The sequence below is a fragment of the Triplophysa rosa genome, linkage group LG13 (genome assembly GCF_024868665.1).
Source record: "Triplophysa rosa linkage group LG13, Trosa_1v2, whole genome shotgun sequence".
Taxonomy (NCBI): domain Eukaryota; kingdom Metazoa; phylum Chordata; class Actinopteri; order Cypriniformes; family Nemacheilidae; genus Triplophysa; species Triplophysa rosa.
In genome coordinates this window covers 14,260,625-14,279,378 of record NC_079902.1, presented here as the reverse complement: position 1 = coordinate 14,279,378, position 18,754 = coordinate 14,260,625, and the positions used below count along the sequence as shown (strand labels likewise).

At 39.2% G+C, this 18,754-nt stretch overlaps 1 protein-coding gene across 8 annotated transcripts in view; it reads right to left on the bottom strand.

Moving 5' to 3' along the window:
- Positions 1-18,754, bottom strand: part of si:dkey-237h12.3 (teneurin-3) — a 100,764-nt gene that overhangs the window by 13,153 nt on the left and 68,857 nt on the right. For 2 of the 8 annotated variants that reach the window (XM_057349144.1, XM_057349145.1), the window contains exons 12-22: positions 16,255-16,434; positions 15,949-15,975; positions 15,524-15,544; positions 14,593-14,739; positions 14,233-14,440; positions 12,825-12,944; positions 10,794-11,055; positions 10,072-10,339; positions 8,994-9,203; positions 1,720-1,969; positions 170-190 (exon numbers count right to left, since the gene is read on the bottom strand). In XM_057349144.1, coding sequence (XP_057205127.1) covers positions 170-190; positions 1,720-1,969; positions 8,994-9,203; positions 10,072-10,339; positions 10,794-11,055; positions 12,825-12,944; positions 14,233-14,440; positions 14,593-14,739; positions 15,524-15,544; positions 15,949-15,975; positions 16,255-16,434 — 1,714 coding nt within the window. The remainder of the gene's footprint in view (positions 1-169; positions 191-1,719; positions 1,970-8,993; positions 9,204-10,071; positions 10,340-10,793; positions 11,056-12,824; positions 12,945-14,232; positions 14,441-14,592; positions 14,740-15,523; positions 15,545-15,948; positions 15,976-16,254; positions 16,435-18,754) is intronic. The other 6 variants (XM_057349149.1, XM_057349146.1, XM_057349148.1 and 3 more) reach the window with 6 other exon arrangements.

The following is an 18,754-nucleotide window of genomic DNA, read 5'->3' as shown; positions in this document are numbered from 1 at the left end:
AGACATAAAATTTCATTATTTAAAATATTATAATAAAAATTGTCATGGGCTGAATGACAGATTTGATAGAAAGAATTATGTTCACCATCTAAAATCTTGTATAAAACACATGCACGTCTCTCAAAAATCACTTCTGCATATAGTAAATTAGCATTGTTGTGTGACTCACCTATGCCTGAAATCCTTATTTCTTTGGTTTGTTTGAAAAAGGAAAGGAAAACACATTAGTTTAGGTAAAACAGTGTACTATTGTGTACTAATAGCTTCGTACTAGTTTCTATCAACAGCCGCTGCCTTTAATCAGCATTTCTGCACGTATTATGGCATGTATTCCTTTCCAGTGTCTGTTGAATTTCATTAGAAAGAAACCTCAGGAAAGTCACGCAACAGCGACGTGAAAGACTGAGAGAATGCAAAGATGCATGAACATTGTGAAAACAATCAGCTTATTCCATCATTTATTCTTATTTTTAACTGATCCTAAAATTCATGTGAAACATTACTATTGTATGGTTTAAACATGGCTATTAACTTAAAGCGCAAGGCGAGTCTAAAGCGCAAGGCGCAAGTGCACTTTGGGCGTGTCCGAATCCACTTTTGCTAGTTTAACGATGGGAAAAATGGTCTAAAAGTCTAAAATGGTCCCTTTTCTCGTAATGAGCCATGGCTGTGTTTTGGGCAAAACATGCAGTAAACCAATCAGAGTCTCATCTCCCATTCCCTTAAAGAGCCTGTTGCGCTTGCGCCATAGTGGATTCGCTACAGAACAAGCCGGATTTTTATCTTTATGTCCACAATAATAATCTTTTACATTGTAATCCATTTATTTGTAATATTTTGCATTATTGTGTGCTGCTGCGTTTCTGTAATAAGCTGAATTTATGCACGCTGCACACCCGCCTCTAGTCGCATATTACTAACGCACTCTTTAAATAACTTTAGACCAGGTTTAAATGACTTTAGACCAGGATTCAGTTGGTCAATGTCGCAGTCTATTTCAGTTGCCTCAAAATAGCAACGTGAGAACAATGTGCCTCAACACATCTCGTTTTCAGACCAGTACGCCCATGTGCGCACAAATGGGCACAAATGCATTTGCTATTAAACAATGTGGTAGCGGGCGTGAAAATGAAAACTGCGTCAGTCTGAAACTAGCAAAAAACACTTGCGTTGCGCCCGACGCTGCATTGTGCCGAGTGTATGATAGGGCCCTGCATCATTTTTTGTTTATTTGGAATTCGGCAGAAATGTTGTCTCTAGTTCAGAGAATGAAACAAAAATGATCATTTTACTTGAACCCGTACCTAGAAAAAATTATAATGATTTTGGAGGTCTCTTAATTTTTCAGCAGCTGTATACTGTAAACTTCAGACCTCAAACTCTTAAATCAGACCACATTTTCTGTGCTTTATCTACACAATCCAACAAAGGCTCCAACACCAATTTCACAATGTTTTCTTAACAGTCTGTGTGATAGTTTGTGTTGAAAGAAAGATAAATGCATGACAAATAAAAATGGCAAGGAATAGGTAGACCTGAAAAAGGATAAAAAGTGATGACAGGTAAGAAGTCTAAAACTTCTAGCTACTGTACTTTTCAAATTGTTTTTTTTTACAATTTCACTTCAAAATCTCTCCTCAGATATTCGGAAGCCTTTGCCTGGTGCCAGTAATAGAGAATCCTGAATAATGTTTATAATCACCCCCCTGCTTCACCCACCTGAGCTCCATGACACTGCTCACATTGCCTGATGGATAGATGCGTCGGATGTAATTGAAGTCGCCGACGTACAGGCTGCCGTCGATGCCCCATGCGAGAGCCACGGGAGCCAGCAGTTTGTTGCCCTCTGCTTGGCCATTACAGCTCGGGCAGGATATGCTCCTGCGTCTGCCATTGCCCATAATGGTGCTGATGATGGGAGGAAACTGGGAAAGGAACACATTCTCACCATCTCCTTTATACAGAATACCTGAGGTAACAGAGAGAGACAGAAACAAACAACATTTTTCATCGTCTTGTCATTTCTGAATAATTTTCTCTCAATAATTTGTTTTATAGATTAAGTTAGTGTGATGTCACACAACAGGAAGCCGTTTTGGGTCCTTCTAGCGAACAGCTGTTAGCGATGAGAGGGCCTGAGAAATGTGACATGTGAAAGTAATAAATAAAAACACCCCACAGATGAGTGATATTCATTTCTATTGTTAAAGACGCACTTGAAAAATGTACAAGATGCTACGTCTCAAAGGAAATGCAAACATTTGATCTGCACCGCATGTTTTTATTCATATCCTCTTATAAGATGGCTTTGTATTTGGCATTACAGTATACAGTATTTGTCACTAGTGTGCTTTGGAGGTTAAAAAATTAGCTGTTTCGATCTAAAGTGTTTGTGCGATGCTTTAAAGTCCCACTGCATTTGATAATCATCTGTGATAATAATTTCTTCAAACGACTTGAATGTAATTTTACACCCTTGTTTCATTTAGTATAGAGCGTTTCATCACACGCGTGCGTGCCTGACCCCAGTTAACTTCTGGTTTGTGTTTGGCTAGTGTTTAATAATATAACTATTTATATTTTATTTAATTTACGTTACTATTAATTTGTATTATTATTTTACTGTATAATAATTGTATTAAATAAACGATTTGTTGAATTCTGTTGTATGTTCATTTTATTAAATAAACAATTTGTTGAATGGGTCCTGTAGTTCATTCGCATTGAAACAAACCGCATGGTACATTGACATTTAGCGGTTGAATTACTTAGCCAAGTAACGGTTCTTCTCGGTTTCTTTTGATTGTTATCAGAAATAATCTACACGCACTCTACTGTTTGTGAATGCATACCGGAAGTTCAGTAGGGGTCACAAAAATGCGCATGCGGAGTAACGTTTGTTTATGTTGTTAAGATGAAACCGTCTATATGCAGATTTATTAATATACAAATTAGTCCCCGCCTCAATTTGATCGCGTGAGCTCGGACCACATAGATGCCTCATTCGACATTTAAGCAGTGCGTGCTCGTGTAACAGAAGCAGAGCTGAAACATCAGTGATCATTTCTGTGCCGAGTCTATGCACCATCCTTACATATCTATGGCACAAATCTGTTAACATGATTGGTTACAGGGTTACGATGTCATAAACAGAGGCAGTTTCAAACTACATTTTTAACCTGTTTTTGGTAAACTGCAAATCTATGGAGAAAATACTCTGCAATGGTTTAAAATGACGAATTTGCACATGGTTTATGTTAAAGCATATTATAAACACCGCATAGACATATAAACAACATTGAAAAGTTGATTTTCACAGGGTACTTTAATAAAAGAAAAATCTATCAACACCAGCAGCAGGGGAAATCAGATCCAACAGAGATTATCTTGACGACAACGATGTGGAAAACCCGGAGGGAAACAACATTTTGGAAATCACACATGGTCCGCATTGGCCATTTTCAGTTTTTGGCCAAATTGGACGAAGTGCTAATTTAAACCAGCTCTTTACCAGGATGTCTAAACAACCTTCAAGTGTGTTTGTTCAAGCTATTTTATCTCCATCACAAGAATGTTAAAAAATAAAATCACATTGTGTCCACAAATGTAACATTTGCTTAGGTATGTCATTCACATCTGACTTCACAACTTCTATATACTGTAGAAGAGAGCTGTGGAAAAGGGTAGAAAGGTTTTTGTTGTGTAAAATAGGAGGGTCTAAGCGTATCACGTGACCTCTTACAGTACCACAGTACCATGGACATCTTCATGAAAAGGGGCACTTAGAGCTGCGATCTTACCAAACTTTCATTAGCAACTCCATTAATGTGGCCATTAAAGTAGCACTTTGAAATTGAAAGATTCAAAAAGAATTAAGCTTCTAAAGGCATCTGAGCTTCCATAATGAACATATTCATGAATATGCATGATTAGAGTTCAACTTTTAAGATGAATCAAGCACTTCAGCAGTCTAGTTTTAAGCAGAATGGCATTCTTTTGGTTTTGGTACTGGTCTTGGTTACTATAACTTTCCATTATCTTCAAATAGATGAGATTGAAAACATTCATCATGTTTGTACACAGACATTTCAGCACATAAAAGCAAAATATTAACGCACATACACATTCATTTGACTACACAATAGCAATGTTTTGCTGGCAAAAGTACAAAATATGATTGCATTTTAGGTTTGAGGGTATTGTGTGATGCCTTGTAGACCAATAAAGAAGCTGTCACAAGACTCACAAACCCACAGTCCTCAAGCATTAAACGTAACAACTGGATACACTCTGCTCGCCTAAGAGCTAACTGTCTACATCGGTGTGTGCTTTATTTTCCCGTCAGCACCCGGCCTAAAACCTTTGATCGCTTCAATCACTTGAACACCACTTTCAGTCCAAGATTGTGCAAGGAGCTCGGGTCATTACAGATAAATATTTCAGCCCTGTGAAAATTTAACTTGTTTCTTTTTGGGGTTGGCTTCAAAGAGGAACTTCAAAGAGAAGTGCCATGCCCACGGCCATAAATTATTCATACTGAACAACATGCTAGACTTCCAACACTTGCTTTGGTCTATTAATCGCATCAATAATGCTGCACTAAACTGCGCTCTCATTGGCCGGCCACTTTTTTTAGCTCAGTAACTAGCCGCCTCAGTGGCTCAGTGGTTGCGCATCATCAAAACTATACTCTACAGCTGTTCTGTTTGAAATACATTGTCGCATCGCACGCGTCTGGGATTGATTTATTTCAGTTTGGCGGCGTAAACAAGACAGTAGCAGAAGCACGGCAGAGATCGTTTTTTTGACTGTCTGCTAAAGTGTGGTCTAGTCAGAGATTGGATAACAGTCCGTGTTTTCAACTAGACACTACGGCACCGCTATAGCATACGCGTCCTGGCTGTCACAGTAGAAACTAATCAAGTGCATCCTGTGCCAAGCCTCATTGAGCATTCTTCTTTAGTGTGATAACTGTCATTTCAGCTGCAAATGTGCTATACTGTCACCGGCTGATACCAGCCGTTAATTCGCACAGTGCTTAAATGGCCCAAAACCCTCTGCTATTCCGAAGCGCGCGTGAATCACGGCTAATGTCTTTGTGTGTGCGGCTAAGCAGGGTGCATGGCAATTTGTTCTTGCTTGATTAGGCCCTGCCATTGATTAATTGATTGAGAGGAGGACTGGAATGAAGACATGGTCAGAAGGGATCTTGCGCACGTCCGGCCCGATAGAAGTCTCTTTTCTCATTCAAAGCTCTACTATGTTCCGTTAAGTAAGATGAATTGGTCTGGGTTGCCACTTTTAAGTGTGACTCCACGAAGCCATTGACCTTGATGACAAGACAAACCAATGACACTTCTTCTCACTTACTCTTACTGCATGATTGCTGCATCGCATTGCTCTAATCTCATTATGCACACAATGAGCTGCTGTTCAAATACACAGAAGACGATAATGAACCCTTCCTATTACAACTACATGCATTAAGATTTGTCTGCAATTGGATGCACGCTGCATGCAGAAAAGTTTGAACGTTGAGAGAATAAGTGGCTGTATTTCTTCATGTAAACAGTAGAATGGCTGTATCATCAGTATTATTCTAGGGCCAGCGCTGCTGAGATGTTCTGAGTGCTTGTTTTATGATAGACCGGTCCTAATGGAAATTCTATATGTGTTAGCTTTTTACACATTTTAGACTGTTTTTCAGTAGAAGTCCAATTGCTTAGAAAAGTTATAGTACACCTCTTTTCAATAAGTTACTGCACATGATTTTAATATTTAGACTTGAATACTTAAGAGGTTTTGAAAATATCACAACTCTGTGTGTCTAGGTTGTGCTATAATACGGACACTAGTTAAAAGTTAAAAATGTCAAAAAGTTTTAAAACTTCAGTTCAGTTGCTGTATAAGTCATTCCAGCTGAATTTAAAGGGTTAGTTCACCTAAAAAAGAAAATTCTTTCATCATTTACTCACCCTCTTGTTATTACCAACCTGTATGGCTTTCTTCTGAAGAACACTGTGACAAGCAGAGCGGGACGAGGGCTGCGAGGAAACGGTGCGAGGCCGGTGACGCGAGTGATAATGAGCGTCAGCTGCGCATTGCACCGGTCTCGCGCCGTTCTCTCACGGCTCTCGTCCCGCTCTGCTTGTCACAAACACAAAAGAAGATATTTTGAAGAATGTTGGTAACCGAACAATGGCGCTACCCATTGACTTAAACTGGTTTTGTGTCTGTACAATAGAAGTGAATGGGTGCCGCCATTGTTTGGCGTTCTTAGCAATATTTTTGTTGTTGTTTTTTTGCTAAAGAAAGTCATACAGGTTTAAAAAAAAGACATGAGGTTGATTAAATGATAACAGAATTTTCAAAACGTCATAAAAAATCTTGCATGATTAATAAAAAAATGCATAAAAAGATTGATTATTATTTTTATCACTAAAGGCAAATCATGTTGCCATGTCTTGGATCACATTACTATGCACCAAAAAATAATCACATTTAAGCGAATAATTCATCCAAAACCAAAACTTCTATCATCATTTATTTACCCTTATGTTGTTCAAAGCCTGTATATGATTTTGGTCTGTGTAACACAAAAGTAGATTTTGAGATATGTCTCTGTGGTTTTGTGTCCATACAGTAGAAGTCAATGGGGCCAATGTTGTTTGTTTACCAACGCTCTTCAAATTATTTTCTTTTGTGTTCTGCAAAAGAAAGAAATTCATACAGGAATAACATGAGAGTGAGAACATGATAAAAAAATAATATTTTTTCATTAGTAGCCTATTACTTCACACAAATTTAATTACATGGCATATTGACATTAACTGTGGCTTCATTAACCGGAGATTTAATTTAATTTATTTGAGTCACTCTCAGGTATATGTACTCAAGCATCGAAGTGCAACAAATTCCAGAAATGGAAATTCCATTCAATGTCATCTTTGGTAATGCAATGCTTATGATTATCGATTATTCCCCGAGCAAATATGCTGATCAAATAGCAATGAGATAAATAGCACTGTTTGGTAAATGTCAAGCAAACAAGCTGAATATTCAATCATCCAGGTGTTCTGGAGCATTTCTAAAGATGCTTCAGTCAAAGCACTCGCTTTATTAAAAACTCGAAAAGTTTTGATACAGACGCTTATATAAGAGAGTGTGATTAATATTTAAAAGCCCCAAGTGTATGGTTGTGTTATAAGGACAGCTGAAAGCTCAGCAGTGGGAGTGAAATCACAGTGACATACATACTCATGCACACAGTGTGTTGACTACTAATCCGATGTGTAAATCTATATGAGCACATATGAGTGCCTCTGTAATATGAGGCAGTGAGACAAATGGGATTGTTCAATACAGGTCCCCCTTTGGCAAACTGACTAAAGTTCTCACACGTTCTTCATGCTTTTCTTAATCTTCGATTTCTATGCATGCTCTTTGATATACAGAAATGCACTATATCATAAAGGAGGTAAAGGCGGCACGCCAAAATGTGCTAAAGCTTTCATCTAATTTATGTACCTCTGATTTACCGGTGGAGTCCGATTTATATCTTAAGCTTGCATAAGAGCTATTTTTCCTTCAATGTTTAAGAAGATTTACAGCTAAAGACAAATACCGAGTCTTCCAATATAAAATTCACCTAACCACAAACTAACAGGGAATAGCTAAGAATTATAAGCAGAAAAAACCAAACAGCAAATCATGTTATGGATTTATATTTAAGAGTGTTGAAAGGTTTAGGACAGACGCTCCATGCCTCAGCGCTCTCCATCAGAATATGCCGTTCCCAGGCTTTTTTCTTCCATTGCTTTTAACTGTGTCTGTGAGGCTTTTGACAGATTTAGTTCACAAAACTGGCAAAAACAATGCAGTTAATCTTCAATTCAAAGTCTATGAATTTAAGAAGCTAACCAAAAGGCATGAACAGTATAAACACAAAGTCCACAAAGTTTCATTAAAATGTAATGAAAGCATTCAAAAATTTATAGAATGAATGATTTCCACCCTCTGCATCCTATTAGATTTGGCAAAACAATTGAATGTGCTATTAACAGATGATGATCAGCATTAACTATTAAATGATACAAAGCCAACATCAAAGCGTTTAATAATGTTCTAATCTAAAATAAGATAATGATATAATCCTCTGTATCTCTACAAATCTTCAATTCTTTTCAAAGATATAATCCATATGGCGCTGGATGTGTGAAATAAGAATTTAAACCTTATTGGACAGGATTGGTGCTTATAGATAAACTGTGAGGAGGTGTGAAAATAAGAGCTGAGCAGGCGGCCATGACCATTTGTTCAGCAGGTCGTGGGATTAAGGATGATGGAAATCCCAAGGCCACCTGCCATTTACTCTGCAATCAAAAAAGGCTTAAAATCCTTGTAAAGCACTGGTTTAGGAAAGCAAAATCAGATGGTCTTACACTAACTAACTCCGGAGTAACAAGCTGAAACAACCGCACCTGTGTAAGTCTTATCTTGTGTTTGTAGGATGTTCAGCAGAGTGCACATTCAAAAAAGCCTGCTGGATCCGACTCGAAATGTGCCCGTCATTTCCAAACAATAAAAAGATGCCATTATGTATGAGGATGTAAAGATTTAAGCTGACAGAATGTGCTTCCCTGTCACCTCGTTTCATTATGAAGACAAAGGAACAGGAACCGTCTGGTGGAATAAGGCCACATTTCCATATTCACAGTTGTGTTTTAATGGCACTTTTATTGAATTAAGCTATAAGTATGCATTCTCTGCCTGAAAACTGGATAAAGTTCATTCAGCCAAATCATGTCCCCCCATAATGTTACAGAGCACAGCTCTGACTTGGCACGCTGTGTTAATGGTTCCGATTTAATCTGTCATCACTGTGAGCGATTAGCCCTTTCAAACTCGCCTTTATTATGTGCAAATGAGGCAATGAACCATATTTCACGTTAAGATGAATATTTATGGAGATGAGTGTAGGTAGAGGCGCTGACCCCTGAGTTGGCGAGGGGACGTACGCCACTGGAACCACCATGCGGGGAATAATGAGCCATTCTCACCGTTCCACACATCCAAAATGTGATGCTTTTCCAGGGTCCAGCTGCCTAGGTTGGAGGCGTCCAGCTCGTATCCCTGCAGGGTGACAGTCCTCTTTTCCCATAGGATCACATTTAGACATGATTCATACTCAAAGCCGACGGACACTACGGCATAGAAAAATCAAGCAAAACCTATCAATTACGCATAAATGATATTTGATACATCAAAATGGATTTATGTTTTAATAAAAAGCATCTACAAAAAATATCCGACTGTATATCAAGGGATACTTTTTGAAGGGTATTTTGTGTTTTTTATTCTCTGTGACACTTTATCTGCACAGCATGTGTGGCATTGACAAACAGCATCATTTATCTTGTCTGGACTTTTCAATTAAATGAGAGAACTGGTGCAGTAACGATGTCAGATACAGAACGAAGGGAAGATATACTTTTGTCCGGTCATACAGTAGCAACATATTCCAAATGTGTCTGTGACCTTCTAAAGGCCGATATTTCTCAATGCGCTTCATTTGCAGGCTAATTATACATGCAAATAGCAGTCAGCAATATACACATGATAGATTTGAAAAGTGTAGCTGCTTATAGATTTTATTTATTGCCTAAATATATAACCCTGTGTCGGTTTAGCAAAAGATGGTTTAATTTAAAGATGGAAAACAATTAAGCTCATGCTGTACATTATTTAACCGAACAGAAGTTTAGCTTTGTAAAAAAACTTTTTTTCAGCAAGGTCATACATTTTTGTGCAGGTATTAAAATAAAACCATACAATCGTCCTAAATCCCCTGTCCTAATTTCCATTAACAACTACTTCAAAATTCCTAGAAAATCAAGTTGAAAATAAAAAAATCCTTCATTGCGTAATCGTCTGGACTTTTACTATCAAGATTCATCTCGCAGGTGTCAGAATTATCTGGGCGGAAAGATTAATCAGTCCAAGTTAATAATATATTCATACATAGAGAGCTTTATATAGATCTCAGTTTCCTCTCATTGTTCATTTACTTACCTACAGCCTCTGCTAGTCCATAGACTCTCTGGTTGTAAGCATCAGTCTTGTCCCAGATAAAGCTGTAGGACAGCCGTGGTGAAGCTGGGAACTGCTTCTGAAACATTCTACCTTCCACAGCCACCAAAAGGTGGACCTTTGCCAAGCCGAAGGGCACGCTGGACTGGGTCATGATGACCTTCAGAACGGGTTTGTAGGCTGAGGCACGTGAACTTAAGTATATTAAACCTAAATCACTTCCAGGAATGGCTGTCTGCTCGTGAAGCACCTGTGATTAAAATGTGTGCAGGAGAGAAAGTTAATAGCCTGCAGTATAAATGCACTGGTTTTTCAAGGGTTAACCGAGCATGTTCATCATTCAACATTCAAATCACTGGTATGAAACGTTATATAAACGTCCTTGCATATACACATCTCTGTTTGAATTCCAACTGATTTCCACTTATAGCCTTAAAAGTCTAAATGGTGAATTATTTGGGCTGCAGGAACAAGATATAGGAGACATTTTCATAATTAATTCAAAGCTGTGCGCTGATGAGAACGTCTGGTATTCCCGACTCTACGGTATATGTGGAAAATCATAGAGTTCTCTCATATTTTGTAGTGTCATTCAATTATACAGCTGAGATGGGCTTAAGGCACGCAGTCAAATTTATTTAGATTTTCAGGAGAAAGCATGCCGAGGCTTATTTTACTCTCGGATGCGATGCGGTATGACTCACCTGTGTCTCAGGAATGATGGGGCTGGCCTCGGGGCTGCTGCGGTAGAAAGTGGAGAGCGGTGACGCTGTGATTTGGGGTGAGGGTCTGTCGAGGCTGTTGAACTCACAGGTTGGTGGCTCTCTCTCTTCTTTCCTCATCACCAGCGTGTCCATCACGTAGAAGACTCTCCATGACAACCACACCGTGCGATATACAGTGGGGTATGGAGCACGTGCAAAACTTAACGTCAATGCCGTGCCGCCATTCACTAATAAATCAAACCTGTTGGCAGGTAAAAAGAGCACATTTATTCAGCGCACAGCCCATATGTGATTGAAAATACATTATTGACTTAAAAAAAAAAAAGGTTAGCGATAGAAATATGTGGTCATATGTATTACCACAGAATGATGTATGACCATACAGTTATATTCATGAACTGTGGTGTTTATGTTACTCCAAGGAACCATAGTAGTACCATGATGCATGTACATAAGCATGACATTAACTATTAACAATTTCCATGCTACATGTCCTGAAAAATAATGTTATTTTAAATATATATCTTTTTATATTTTATTTATTAGAACTATGTATTGTTGCCACATGTTTGTGTATACACTAGTTGGCTTCGAGGTAACTCTCGCAGCCAATGTTGTTCACTTACTTAATATTTCATAAGGTTTGCTTTCAGCCTATTTCACAAGTTGTGTTTGTGCGAGACCATATGAAGGCAACAGGGCAACTGTTATTCCTAATTTCCTGTTATCATACTGACAAGCGCACGGGTCCTCTACAAATTACATGCTTTGTTAGCTTCATCACGCTTTAGTTAGTCTGCGTTCCATATCCACCGCTAAAACGTAGCCGCTTTTAGGAGGAGTAACTTGAAAAGCAGATGAAAATAACAGAGATGAATAACAGGGCAGGCAATCGCTTTTATCAGAAGTTCACTGGATAGCTTAGATGTTCTATAAGTGGATGAGAGGAGGGGTAAAGATGTGATGTAACTTTCTACATAAGGGGAAGTTGGATGAGAGATTTAGAGGTAGCGGTTGTGCAGGACTTGTTTTAATTAGCGTGGCGTAGTGAGGAGGTAGGTACAGATTTGGAAATGAAGGGGCGTCTCTTTGAAGTTGTGCTCTATATGAGCATCTGACTCCCCTGCCCGGAAGGGGAGAGACGAACGACGCAGTGACTTCACACACACACACCAGAGATACACAGATATATTCACAAACATACACATCCGAGCAGCACTGCTTCTTTAAAATTCTAACTGCTTATGTCCCCTTTTCAGCCTGGGCCACCGTTCCAGACCGTCAGCCCTTGAAGCTGTTTCTTCTTCTATGCTTCCCCTCGGACACGCTCGCTGACCAAACGCAGACACCAGCACTGAACAAGCACGATTATCTGAAGCCCGTTCCCCTGTGTGCAGGTTTTAAAGAGGGATTTGGAAATATCAGATAATCCCCAACATAGGCACCTATTCTTTAGAGATGTATAGCTATCTCTCTTCCCTCTTTTCATTTAACTCTATTGAAGAGAATTTTTTTGCGGTAGCCACACACATACGTGAAATACGTGACTGCGAGCAGATGACTCATATTAACTACCAGTCTGTGTAATGATTGATAATGACTAAAGGGATTATTATAAAGGTACAAGAAGGTCAGTAAGACCCAGAATCAACTCGGAAGAAAAAGTTCAACTTTTACTGTTCGAATACTTTAATGACTGCTTTAAAGTAGCATTTCCAACAACGGAATATAAAGACGTTACATCCAAATTCAATCTTTTTGGATCATAAAAGGGCATTCTTAGGTCATACTGTCGTGTGCTGCCTGGGAGCTACAGAAACATTAGCATGAGGTTTGGGGTGAAATTGTATGTGCATGGGAAGTAGGAAGATACAACAAATTTGCATAAACTATGCAAAAGGTTTTCTCACTGACTAACTTAAGGATGGGTATTAGCATAATTATGTGTATGTACATATTGTGGGTATGTCAGTGCCTGTCGACGTCTATGTAAAACATATTTATACGTACATGCCATCCTGTCTGGTGATGGTATAACCCTGTTGAGGATAATGCAGGAGGGACACGTTCACCCCAATCAGCGGCGTGCCGTCGGTGGTCACCACCTGCCCTCGCACGACTGACACCAGGCTGTAAACACAAACAACAACACACTCAATAGCACGCAAACGACTCCTCGGCTAAAAGCATACCTGCTCATCCCGCTGATTTTCAGGGTCAGCTGAAACCAAGTGGGACTGAAAGAGGGTAACACATGTGAAGAATTTAGGTTTTCTCATTCTTCACTGTCTAATCAATGTGACCTCTGACACACCGGACCTTTCTCTGCTCTTCTGTTTTGATAGTCTTAACAGGCATAATTACAGCACAAATTATTGCACCAAGCAGCATTTAGTGGCTGACCTGCAATCTTGAATCTTTAGACTAATTGCACGATAATTCCTGAAAGTGCAGACAAAAAGAACCCCAGGGCGGGATGAGATGTTTCCTCATCAAGGCATAATCAAACGCTTCATCAACCAAATACCAGGAGAATCTAGCACATCTCTCTCAGCTGGTCCTACTCTAAGGAGTTAAGAAAAAGAAGACATTGTTAACTTCGCCCGAGAAGAGCCAAAGGGCGTAGACCATATTCACTCGAGAGTCCAAATTGAAGAGTCGCGAAGATGATCCGCTCAATTTTTCCACTAGAAAAAGTAACCATTTCCGAAAGTGCATGCTTTGTTAGCTTTACGTACAGCTCATTCCAATAGTGCGAATGACTTTTTCTCTGTGATATGAAGGCAGAAGAAATTAGATAGGACAACATGAAGTCTTCAAAAGGGGAACCGTCGGTTCTGAATTCTAATTAAAGGGGAAAAACCTGATTGTTTACTCTGTGAGAGTGTGAGAGCCTTGCTCTGTTTTCACATGCTATTAGATCTATGACCCCAAAACGTTACAAAAAACCTCTGTTAGATTGTTGGAAATATTGTGAAATACATCAAACAGCATCACAATAACTTGCACAGCCCAAAGGACTGTCAATGCATATACATTTTAATATGTTGCATCATTAATAAATAAAATATGAATAGGCACATTATCAGGAAAACAAGCCATGTAAGAGAGGCTTAATATTATATTATACATATACTTTGTATTTTTTCACAGCTGGACAGTCAATCAAAGTATCAAAACACAGGCTAATCTATTCATTTTTATGAACGTATTAAATTTGATACAATACAACATGAATAAAGAACCTCTATAAAATGCAGGTTCTTAAATAATTAAAAGATAAAACTGGAACATTTCTTGGCTGGATTGGAAAAACCCCACAGCTCTCTATTCCACTGGAGGACAGGTCGTAATACTCTTCAGTCTTTCAAAATCAAAACCTAGTTGACCAATTTTGATCAGTTCAAGAGCTTCTAACCTGCTGTTAAAAGTGTTTTCTCCTAGCAGACTATGGGATCCGCCCGGCGCCACCAGAAAACTGACGCGTTGATAGAAACTCAGAGAATCTGCGGTATATGAGCTCCGGTGTTGCATTGTGTTGGGGTCTGGAGCTCCGCTGCAGTAGGTCTGACCCTGACAGCTGCTGTGAATGCAACAGTCTGGGTCCATACAGTCCACTAAGCCATCTGAAAAAAACATTACATTATATATATGCTTTTGAAGTTATCTAGACGTTTTATAGTATAGAATAGATTTATGCACATATATACAGACACTTTTTCATTGTCCTTTAAAAGCATCTCTATGAACACAAACAAGACGTTCTTAATTTCCTCACCCCCCTCGTTGTCCTTCCCATCAGAACAAAGGGTTTCCATAGCGACATCACACCCGACCCCTCTCCATCCAGACTGGCAGAGGCAATGCCATCCGTTCTGGTCCAAAATGCACCTGCCGTTGTTGTTACACAGCCCTGGACAACTGTCTACCGGGACAAATTCATCAGTTACACCGACTGACCAATCAGAGGCCGGGATGTGTCATGGATAGGGAAGCTTTTAAAATTGATGAGGGGGAAACATGGTGAATGTGTCTTAGTCAGTCAAACGCTTGACATTTTAAAGACATCGGACAGGACTCAGGGACAGCTGTAATTTCACATGAAACGGTTTGTGGATATAACATAAGCTACATTTTTTTCGAATGAATGATCAAACTACATTTCCATTCCTTTCTATTCTGTTTCTGGGAAAAGAACGTTTACGTAAAATTATTTACGGGGAATGAAGCGTTTATTTTGGAGGCAATCTTTAAAATCTTTTTGCTGAATAACATCAGATTAGCAGTGTCCATGTGAATCAACAGCATGCTGAGTTGAACAGCACAAGTGCGGAGAGAGTTTATCAGACAGTATACTGTGGTGCTCGATCATATCCTTTGTCACAGAATGTGTGAAGTCAAAGGAAATCAGAGAGGGAAATGCTTAACTAAAGGAGCTTAGCAGCTGCTAAATATTACATTACGAGACAGTGAGATGCACGACAATGGGGATTCGGGACAGTATGTGAACGTATATACAGTATGTGCATGGACTGACTGATGATTGTGTGCGTGTGTCTGCCTACAGTTACACTTTACAAAACAGGAAACCTGGAATCGAATACACGGAGGGACACATTAATACACAGTACATAGACATAATGAATGTCATGCTTGAGAGACAGAGGGGTCAGAGCCACATGCTCTCTTCAGGGCAGCATGACCTTTACCTCTATATCCTATCCAGTCTGCTATCATGAAGAGACATTCAGGGAAAAGAATTAAACATGGGGTGTTATACTGCAAACGCGGTGATCTTAGTGTCAGTCATTTCTATCAGACAACCCAAGCATCCTCTGCTGGTTACACATCCTAATATGCCGCGCCGTATCCTCTCCTCGGCAAATATGACATTTCGTGATATTTGCATTGCACTGTTCAAGAGCTCGATTAGAGAAAGCCAGGGATGATGGTTTTATTTCATTTTTAGCAGAAGCAGAGTGTATGCCCAATAATCTGCTTTTTGATTTAAAAGAGGTTTATTTCCACAAAAATGCCATTTAAACGGTATTTAAAATATAATTTAGAGGGAATTATGATTATTTCACACGTCGCATAGAAAGTAAAACATGATTGATGAAAGAAACCACTGTACCTTTTATTCTACTGTCCAGAAAGTGAGCTGAAGTGATGCAAAACGTGAAAGAGAGAGAGAAGAAAAGAAAACACGTCATTCACATTTGCCACAACAGCTCTATTAATTTTTCTGTATTTTTCGAACTATTAAAAAACGCAGCTATTCACAGCTAGCTAATTGCCAACCTGTGAGCTCTCCTAATAAATTCATGAAAACGCTGTACTTTATGTTGACAATGTGCTTGATCTTAAAACGATCAACATGATGACACTTTTCATTATGACACTTAAAATCAATCCCAGCAAAGTTTGTAACGTCACTCACCAATATTGCAGTTTTCTCCGGTCCAACCCTGGTGACACTCGCACTTTCCTTTTCGACACACACCGTGCTCCCCACACTGACAGAGCTCCTGTTCACACCTTGTCCCCGACCAGCCCTCCGCACAACGACACACGCCTCCGACACATACACCGTGAGGACTGCAATCCGTCGTACACATTTCTGAGACAAAAGATGTGGCGTGTAAGTCAACAGGCACGTGTGTAACTCATACTCATAAAAGCACATGGCCTCTAGCAATGTAGGTCATAATATTGTCTGTCAAAATCCAAACCTAGTTGGCTGTTTTTAGAGCTCCTAAAATGTGGTTTACTAAGAAGAGGGCTTAAAAGCAACACTACAGTATCTGAACATCTGACATCTTTGTGTTTCATCTACAGCAGGAGTGTTCTACCTATTCATAGAAATAGACCACATTAGATTGTATTACTTTACAAATGTTGCTGATATCATTTATGTTAAAAAAAATTGATGGTGATGACCTCTCATCTAAAGGTTTTCTGTTTTGGCAAAACAAATGTAAAACTTAATCTCTTTTACAACATCACAGTGTTACATTATATTGACTGCATCTTTGGCACTTTAATTCTCACTGATGGATTGTACTTGAATGTTTGGGTACGAAATTGGCAGTAATCCGCTGATCTGAGTTTTGTGCTAACGCCAATACACAATGACTCTGAACTTGTCATCCCGCAAGCTGTGACTGCTAACATTCTAGAGCTCTCCGGAGCATCTATCAACAAATACTATACACTCGCGTGCAAACACACACACACATTCATACACGGCGTCTCAATGTCTCATACACATTTTCAAGGGCAAACTGTAATTTTTTAAAAATTACCCTGTGTGTCATGTTTCTATGCGTACCACAGGATGTAGTGCCTGTAAAAATGTAAAAACAAAACTACAAGGTTCCTTGTTCAAATACTATAATAGAATTCAGCATATTTCAGAAGACACCATTCAGTTGGAAGGTTGAGGGTCAAGGGAGCATAAGAAAATTAATTTAATGAATATGGCGTTATGCCAAACAGTTTCTTATGTATTTAATAGATAATTACACCCATAAAGCATGGCCATATTCTGCAAGTGTCAGCAAACACTGTGCATTCTGTTATCCTACAGAGACATTCAAATTGGAAAGACTTGAGTCCATAGATGGTGCTATAACAACTTCATTACTCAGTTTATATTATACATTCAATTTACCTTCGACTTAAAATTTCCCAGTGGGCTGCAGACCATTAATCTAAATGAATTAACATGCACAGTGTAGAATTACATCTGCATGTCTGTTTCCAAGTCAGACACCTATCTGCATGTATTTAAACAACCTACGGGTCAAGATACCGAGCGTTTGTATTCCTGAGATTACATCTGCATGCGTCAAACGGCACATTGCGTCTGTGTTTCAAAAGTGCATTTACACTTTTCATTATGTATTTTTTGCATAAATCCATATAAATCAGGTATTGTCTGAGTTAGTTAGAAATCCAGCTAGAATCATTAAGGGAAGAGAAGTTCTCCGGTAGCTTCAAAGCATGCTGCAACCAGACAGCAATGCGTAGGCCCATCTAAACAGTCTGATGCTAGATAACAAGGGAAACAGAGCTGACTTGCCCCCATCCACCTTCATTTCGACTAATCATAATGTCCTTAGAACTATCACCTCGACGACTCCTTAAACCCTTTCGAAATAACACCGCCCAGGGCAGTTTTGATTTTATAAGGCCATGCTGGAGCCAATTTATCATTGCGTAGAAATTACACCTGTGACTTTTTCAAACTTCTTCACTGCTGCCTAGGGCAACCTTTCAGGCAAGTTCAGAGCTGGTCTTCCATTAAGCCATTTTATTCTGTCAAGCAACTTTTGGAGTGAAAACAAGCCCTCCTAACAAAATCCAAATAAACAAATAGACAAAACTAAAATTGAGTGAAACGTAAGTGAAGTCGCTCTGACGCCGGAGCTCTTTTTGTCGTCCCTCTCCAGAGGAATCTTTTCCTCAGGTGCGAGACCTTGGAGGGTCTGATTAGTCCGTGCTGGCTCTCTGGAATATTAAATTGTTCTAGAAGGGTGAAGGGGTGGTGGAATCATTCAATCCTTAATTTTTTTTAAACAGCCTTCTTTTTCCACGCCAGTCGATGCAATCAATTTTTCATTAGCAGCAAGGTGTTTATCTGTTTTTAGCACTTCCAGGTTCCAGCGGGAGGCGGGTCGATCCACGCCACACACACGTTAATTAAAGTTTATTTAATTGAGGTGGAACAGTGGAGGTAATGAAGAGACAAAACCCCAACTGTGCCAGCAAGTGGACTCCTGTGGCTCTCAAGACCAGACCTGCAACTTGAAGTGGTCCAACTCTAAGCCCACAATTACTCTGGGCAAGCATGTAGCAAAGCATCTTCATTATTTTATAATCAGTAAAAGTTTCAATTTCACGTTTAATTTGAACATTTTTGCACAATAACATTGTTA